Source organism: Spinacia oleracea, chromosome 4, assembly GCF_020520425.1.
Source record: "Spinacia oleracea cultivar Varoflay chromosome 4, BTI_SOV_V1, whole genome shotgun sequence".
Taxonomy (NCBI): domain Eukaryota; kingdom Viridiplantae; phylum Streptophyta; class Magnoliopsida; order Caryophyllales; family Amaranthaceae; genus Spinacia; species Spinacia oleracea.
In genome coordinates, this window is record NC_079490.1 from 27,498,870 (window position 1) to 27,507,092 (window position 8,223).

Consider the following 8,223-nt stretch of genomic DNA (forward strand, 5'->3'; position numbering starts at 1 on the left):
CTGCTTCTCTGAGTTCGTCAGCGGTATCGATGTCGTAATCCAGGACTGAGTCGTTCATCCCTGGAGTCATGAAGTTACTTCTTGCTGTGGGGAGCTCGACTTCGGGAGGAATGACTGCTTCACAACCGAAGACCAAGGAGAAAGGAGTGTGATTGGTCGCCGTCTTGGGTGTCGTCCTGTCGGCCCAGAGGATCATAGGTAACTCGTCTACCCATCTCCCTTTGGCGTCGTCGAGACGTTTCTTGAGGTTGTTTGATGATGATTTTGTTACTGGATTCGGCTTGGCCGTTTTCTTGAGGATATCTCGGTGTTGAAGTGTGCATGGTGATGTTATACCTGCTGCAGAATTCCTTGGTTTTGTTACTGATAAACTGAGAACCATTGTCGCAGACGATCTCGGAGGGGATACCGAACCGACTGAGGACGTTGCGTTTGATGAACGAGATGACTTCAGTATCTCGAACTCGCTTGAAAGCTTCTGCTTCGATCTATTCGGAGAAGTAGTCAGTCATTGCCAGCATGAAGACGCGCTGCCCTGACGCTTGTGGTAATGGCCCCACTATGTCCATCCCCCATTTCATGAAGGGCCAAGGGGATAGGATGGGGTGGAATACTTCACAAGGTTGGTGAGAGATGGATGCGAACCGCTGGCAGGAGTCGCACTTCTTTGCAAAGGTGATTGCGTCCTTCTTCATGGTGGGCCAGAAATATCCCATGGTAAGGGTTTTGTGGGCTAAGCTTCTTCCTCCGGCGTGGTTTCCACACTCGCCATCATGTATGTTGCGCAGTGTCGATTCGATCTCGTCATGATCTAGGCACCTCAGGTATGGTGCTGCAACTGATTTTCTGAACAATACTCCGTGGATGAGGATGAATCTGGAGGCTTTCATGCGGAAGGACCTTTCGTGGGTAACTCCAGGTGGGATGGTGTTGTGTTTGAGCCAGTGTATGTATGGGTCGCGCCATGAGGGCGTTTGAGTGGGTTGGGGCTGTTCGGTGATGGGCAGGTTATCTTTGGTGATGGCTGGATACATTAAGTGGACTACGGGGATGGAGGTGAGTTTAGGTTTGATGTTGGAGTCGAGATTGGCTAAGGCGTCGGCCTGGGTGTTTTGATCTCTTGGTACTTGTTGTAAAATGCATGAGTCAAACTTGTTCACGAGCCTTTTTGCTATTTCCAAGTAAGCCTGCATCTTTGAATCCTTCGCTGCATACGAACCATTAATCTGACTGATAATTAACAAAGAGTCACAACGTACCTTAAGTCGGCGGATGTTCATGCCGAGCGCTAGTGATAATCCTAGGATCAAAGCTTCATATTCTGCCTCGTTGTTGGTAGCTTTGAACTCGCAACAGACAGACTGCAGTATGGTGTCCCCTTGTGGTGATTTCAGCACGATGCCGAGGCCTGTTCCTCGTATATTCGAGGAGCCGTCGGTGTGTAGGGTCCATGTTGAGGAGGATCCAGCGTCGATTAGTGTGTTTACTTCAAGATCGACTTCGAGTTGTAGGTTCGGGCTGAAGTCGGCCACAAAATCTGCTAGAGCTTGTGACTTGATGGCTGTGCGAGGTTCATACCTGATGTCGTAACAACCTAATTGAATCGCCCATTTGGACATCCTGCCAGATAACTCGGGTTTCCTCATGATTGACTTCATGGGATAGTTAGTTCTAACAATAACAGGATGGCATTCAAAGTAAGGACATAATTTAACGGAAGCAACAACAAGTGCAAGGACAAGTTTTTCGAGATGAGAGTACCTTGTTTCGGCGCTAAGTAGAGACTTACTGATGTAATAAACAGGTAGTTGTTTCCCGTCTTCCTCTCGTACTAATACTGCACTGATGGTCGACTCCGTCACCGCAAGGTACACCTGTAATTCTTCATTGTCTTTTGGTTTGGATAGCAGGGGAGGGTTCGTCAGGTACCGCTTGAGTTGCTGTAAAGCGGCTTCGTGGCGGTCGGTCCAGCTGAACTTCTCATTCTTCCTAAGAATGTCGTAGAACAATTTGCATTTGTCGGACGACCTGGAGATGAAGCGGTTGAGGGCGGCCACTCTGCCTGCTAATTTTTGCACGTCTTTCTGGTTCCGAGGTGATTGTAGGTTGATAATTGCACGGATCTGATCAGGACTTGCTTCGATCCCTCTTTGCGTAACCATGTAGCCTAAGAACTTTCCAGAAGAGACCCCAAATGAGCACTTGGTGGGGTTGAGCTTCATGTTGTATTCTCGCAAAACGTCGAAAGCTTGTCGGAGATGTGTGATATGATCCGAGGCTTTTTTGGATTTTACGAGCATGTCGTCGATGTAGACTTCCATTGTGTCGCCTAGCTGGTTTCTGAACATTTTGTTGACTAAGCGTTGGTAGGTGGCGCCGGCATTCCTTAAGCCGAATGGCATGACCTTGTAACAATAAGTACCCCACTCCGTGATGAAGGCGGTTTTCTCTTGATCTTTTGGGTGCATCAAAATTTGGTTGTACCCACTGAACGCGTCCATGAATGAGAGCATCTCATGTCCTGCAGTAGCATCAACCATGGCGTCGATGTGGGGTAGAGGAAAAGAATCTTTGGGGCATGCTTTGTTGATGTCGGTGAAATCTATGCAGACTCGCCACTTCCCGTTCTTCTTTCTTACTACGACGACATTGGCTAGCCAGTCCGGATACTTCACTTCCCTGATCTTCCCTGTATCTAGCAGTTGCTGAACTTCGTCATTGATAATTTGGTTGCGCTCAGGAGCGAACTTTCGTCGCTTCTGCTTGACGGGCTTATGATTGGGGTCGACACTGAGCTTGTGAGTGATGACGTCTGGGCTAATGCCGGGCATATCTTCATGGGACCACGCGAAACAATCTGCGTTGGTTTTGAGAAAAGCGACAACTTCCGACCTGATGTTGTCAGGAACATCGCATCCAATAAAAACAACCTGGTCTGGCTTTGCGGGATCCAGGACGACCTCATCGAGCTGTTCGGACTTGGGCTCTTTGTAGCTTACCGGTTCAGAACTGGACTGTAATTGCTATAAAGAGGATTTGTTAGTGGCCGAAGGCTTCAGGGCCGCTTTGTAGCACTCTTTGGACTCTTGTTGATCTCCCTTGATTTCCTGAACTCCCCACCGAGTTGGGAACTTAATGGTTTGGTGATACGTCGAAGGGATGGCCTTCATGTCGTGGATCCATGGCCTGCCCAAGATAATGTTGTAAGATGAAGGGCAATCAATAACACAAAATTTTACCTGTTGGTTTATTCCTTGAGCGTAAACAGGTAAGGTGACTTCTCGGAAGGTAGTCTTTGCTTCGCCGCTGAACCCTATCAACACGGTGGATTTTTTTAACGACGTCCGTATCTGGGTTAAGCCCCATCTCTTTGAGGGCATCAAGCATCATCACATTAGTTGAGCTGCCGTTGTCGACGAGGACGCGTTTGATCATGCAATTCCCAACTGGAATGGAGATCACTAGGCCATCGTGATGTTTATTCGAGATGTCCCCTGCATCAGATTCGTCAAAGGATATAGGGGTTAGATACTTGGCGGCTACGGCTCGGGCCGGTCTATCTATCTCGTTCTCTCGAGCGTGTCTCTTCGCTGCGGAATAAGTTAAACCACAAATGTCAGAACCTCAAGCAATAAAATTCACAGTTTTAGTATGAGGAGGAGGTGGAGGAGGTCTAGATGGAGAGTTAGAATTGTTTTTGTTGACGACTCCACGAGCTTTGTCTGACATGACGTCCTTTAGCTGTCCGTTCTTTAATAGATAAGCCACTTCTCTCCTTAATGCGACGCAATCGTTGGTTGTGTGGCCGATGTCAGCATGGAAGTCGCACCATTTCGAGGGATCCTTCTTCGACTCAGATTTGCTAGACTTTGGCGGCCATTGCACTGCTTTCCCCATCTTTGAAAGGTGGTTCATTAGACCTACAGTGTCAACACAAAAAGAGTATTCGTTAATTTTTGGGGGTAGATCCGGGATGTTCTTCCAGTCGGAGTCGTCATCATCTTCCACCACTGCTACGTGCTGAGGTCGGGAATAAGGAGCAGGACGATCATTGCTTCTCTTGGGGTAGGGCAATCGTCTTTCCGTCTTCGAGTAGTCGTTGCCCCCTTTCCGAGAATAAAGAGTCTCTTCCAGTCTCACTTGGGCCATTGCTTTAGCTTGAGCATCTTCGAACGTCTTGCAGGGGTATTTGATTAGATCCCTCCAGAGGCCGGTTTCGCCATATAACCCTTGTCTGAATGCTTCGATAGCTGTTGGGACATCACATTCAGGGACGGTCACTTTCTCCCTAATGAAACGGGCTATGTAGTCCTTCAGAGGTTCGTCGGGGCATTGAATTATTCGGTACAAGTCACTTGTTTGCTTCTCTAGGCACCTGCTGCTGGCGAATTGTTGACTGAACATATTGTCGAGATGAGCAAAAGAGGTGATGCATCCATTTGGTAGGCTGGTTAACCATTTCAAGGCGGGCCCAACTAGCGTCGAACCGAACCCTTTGCAGAGGCTGGCTTCTCTCATTTGTTTGGGAACTGGAAAGGTCATCATCCGTTGTTTATAGGTCTGGATATGTTCTCTTGGATCGGACGTCCCATCATACATAGGCATATTGGGTGGACTGAACCGTTTAGGAATGTCTATTGCATCAATGGGATCAGCGTACGGCGAGTCGGCATAACTGTCTAGGCCGGCTTCTTTGATTGGTGTTGGTACTCCTGGAATTTTGTTTATCATGGTCATAATTTGTTGGAGCTGGTAATTGGTGTTCTCGCAGATGCTGTTGAGCACCGGGACAAGTGGGCTGAAGGTTTTAGGAATACTGGCGTGGAGATGCTGATAATAGGTATTTTGGGGGTATACGCCATGAGGCTGGTGGGGAGTAAACTGCGGTACCACTTGCTGCATATATTGGGGCGTTCCTTGAGTCGCGTGGGTACCTGCAACATAAGGGAAAGGCGTTACAAAGCCGTGACTAACCGGAGCGACTGACCTATTAAGAGGAGTGTATGGAGAATAGTTTCGAGAAGAGTCAGGTCGCATTAGTGCGCTTGGCAACACTGTTTGTGGCGCCTGGCTGGCTGGGGGAGCTGTCATCAACTGGGGGAGCGTTCCTGGTGCCGAAGCGACTACGTTGACAACGGGTTGGACGACTTGCTGGGAGAGGATTTGGTCCCGTTGCATCTGAGCTACCGGCGCCAATCCTGGTGTTGGGAGTGAAACGGGTAGAGGCATCGACATGGTCACCATTGGGGGAGGTAACGGTCGGGATGCTGGAGCGGAGGTAGGGATCGACATCATGGCGGATGTCGTCGTGCCGGCTTGAGATGGGATGACCCGAGCAGCCGTCGTGGTGACGGTTGTCGTCGATGTTCCTGCGGAAAATGGTTGAGTTGGAGGTGGGGGAAGCCAACTCGGGTTAGAGCGGGGATGATTCGGTAGTGGATCGAACTCGCGGATCTGCTGGAGAACAGGACCTCCAGGTTCGCCAAAGGGTACGTGGAGGGGGTGATCCGGGGCAGCATCCAGATCCAAGCGGCGGTTCAGCCCGGAGGTGTCGCGTCGGTATTGGAACCTGGATCCGGTGGCGATGGAGGCGGTAGACCTGACTTGGGATTGCAGCGCTTCGTTTTCCCTTTGGAGGATGTTGATGCGCTGCTCCATGGCTTCGAAGCGGCGAGTGATGTCGTCGGATGAACTAGTGTTTCCGGCCATGGTGATTGGAATGGTATTATCGAGCTGCTTTTGATTGTCAGCCCCACGGTGGGCGCCAAATTGTTTTGGACAAATTCGACTTAGGGACGAACTTGTCTTGATGATGGTGCTAACAATCGATCGAGCTAGATAATTGAATATGGTGAGAACAAGTTGTAAAAGCATAAGGTAATTGTAAGTTTATTGCTTGAGAGTTGCGTATCTAAAACAAACACGACTAAGCCATTTTATAGGCATTTACAACATGAGTGTAACGTTTATGGAATAATTGCCCATAATTAGATAATAAATCCGTAATGAAATCCGGCTCCATCAACGGTTGTAACGTCCGTTTTGAGCCCAGCAGTTGGGAAGACCGTTCGAATAGTACCACCTCACGCCTTTTTTGCATCCACGCACACAATTCTTGCCACGTATGCCCACGTCACCAAGAGGGTATTTTCCCCCCTAACATAGGCCTAGGGTGGACCTTTAAATTGTCTTACTTTGCAAGCGTATTTAGTTGTTTTCTTAAAATGTGCAAATAGCGTAGATTCAAAATGTTGTTTTTACTTTATTGAAATTTAACGAAAGAATTACATCGAAAATAATTTTTTTGCTTCTTTTCAGATTCCAGTTTCCGGGATTTAATTGGAAGTTGTGATTTAGACTCGAACTTTAATTAATTTTTCTGATTATAACCCGTGTATGAATACAAGGAGGTGGCCTAGACTCAAAATAATGACGTGGCGTAAGCCTATAATACTTGACCAAGCGACTTTCAGACTTGGGCTAATTGGACCATAACTTTCGTTGGTTGACACTTTAGATTTTAACCCTTGGGTGTTCATTTGTCATGCGCCATTTTGCTTAATGTTGGCAAGGTAGTTAGTTGGGGAGATCGAATTTTCATTTTTGCAAGACTAGAACCATTAGTGCGGCTTCCCTCTTAGTGTGTATTGCTTTACCCCAATGGTAGCCTTATGGCATGCCGATTTGGGTATTTTCATGGTTCGTCATGTTGCATTCATGGAAAATCTTTTAGTCCGTACTTAGGAGTACTTCAAGGAGCGAGTGGCTCGAGAGGACTATGATAGTCGTGACCCAATGTGATCATAAGCCTTGAGGCCATTAATTTTTTTTTTTTTGCCAATGGTATTGACACCTTTAGGCCCACTTTGGGGGTTGTGCGACTATGGAGGAATGATTTTCAGAATGTGACTGTTTCCATTTTGCAAATACTTGAATTACATAATATATTCTTTTATTGGTGAGAGAGAGTATTGAGGCCGTAGATTCTTAGCAAGGGATGACAATTACATATGGGTGCTTATTGATTTCTTTTAAATTTTAGGAAGGGAAACTCAATATGGTTTAACCATTTAACTTGCAGAACGACACCAAGCATTAGGACCGATTCTATGTATAAGACAACTAAGACTTAGGATTTAGATTGTACTTTGGCATAGCCTAGTCTAGACTCGGATTTATTTATTTTTTATTCGAACATTATTTTTCCTTGAAGACTTTATTTGAACATCATTTTTTGAATACTTTGCCCATGTGACATTCAAGGTCATTTAATCAGCGTGCTCGGTTTAGTGCCGTACATAGTCGTCATAGGAGGCCTAGTGACGACACCATGAGTTGTTTAGTTTATAAGTCGTGTTTCAAAGTCGAGTGCCTTTTTGCCAATACGTCCTTGCAACAGATTTGTCGCTCATTATCCTTTTTTTTTTATGCGCGGGCACCAAAGCTGTTGGGCCTGACCAGTAGGCCAGGCAGCAACTTCGGCGCCCAGGCTGAGCGTGGAAAATGATAGGCGCCCAGCCAGGGGCGTTGAAAATGCGTCCCTGACTGGTACTCGTATTCTGTTCGCGTATCCTTTTTTCGTATATGCGACTTGATTTTGCGTGCTTGCCTAATAACATCCTTTACGTGTTGTGCGGCGTTGTGGGATCCGTTATAGGCTGTCCTGGGCGTCGCTTATTTTTGTGGCGATCGCCCGGGGCTACGGAACACGTATTTTGGTACAACTCTTTGGCCAATTGGTGTTTATGAATGTTTGGGCAATTTTTAGTGTCGTTGGTTTTCTAGTGTTATTTGTCACACACAATCACATAATTCGCTACACACAACTAACATTACAACATGAAGCAAAATAATATGTCACGTAGTTTATGATAGGCTTCTATGGGTAATATTTGCGCCGGCGTGGTACCTCCTCTATCGTCGATCCAACACATGCCCCGGTCGGGGAAGTGCATTCACGAGCGAATTTCGTCCCAAGAGGCCAATCACGTTGTAAGCCAAGGGGGCATGCACCAATGAGAGGGACCTAGTGGGCGAGCGATTTAGTTTGGGATAGGTGTACTACTAGCAAAAGTGCTGAGTGGACAACATTCGAAGCGTATGCACCCCCCGGGTGGCGATGGGTATCCTTATTCCCAACTCCCGAGATGAAACATGCCAAGGGAGCCAAGATTCGTTATGCGGTTTTGTCCGTTCACATTAATATGCTGATTTTCAGGTCGT

The 8,223-nt window shown here is 47.2% G+C and overlaps 1 protein-coding gene across 1 annotated transcript; it reads right to left on the reverse strand.

Moving 5' to 3' along the window:
- Nucleotides 1–3,862: 3,862 nt before the first annotated feature.
- Nucleotides 3,863–5,709, reverse strand: LOC130471414 (proline-rich receptor-like protein kinase PERK10). The gene is made up of 3 exons (XM_056841521.1): nt 4,988–5,709; nt 4,818–4,934; nt 3,863–3,920 (listed from the first exon to the last, which is right to left on the reverse strand). Exons 1-3 carry the CDS (start codon nt 5,707–5,709, stop codon nt 3,863–3,865), a joined length of 897 nt encoding a protein of 298 aa, XP_056697499.1.
- Nucleotides 5,710–8,223: the final 2,514 nt, after the last annotated feature.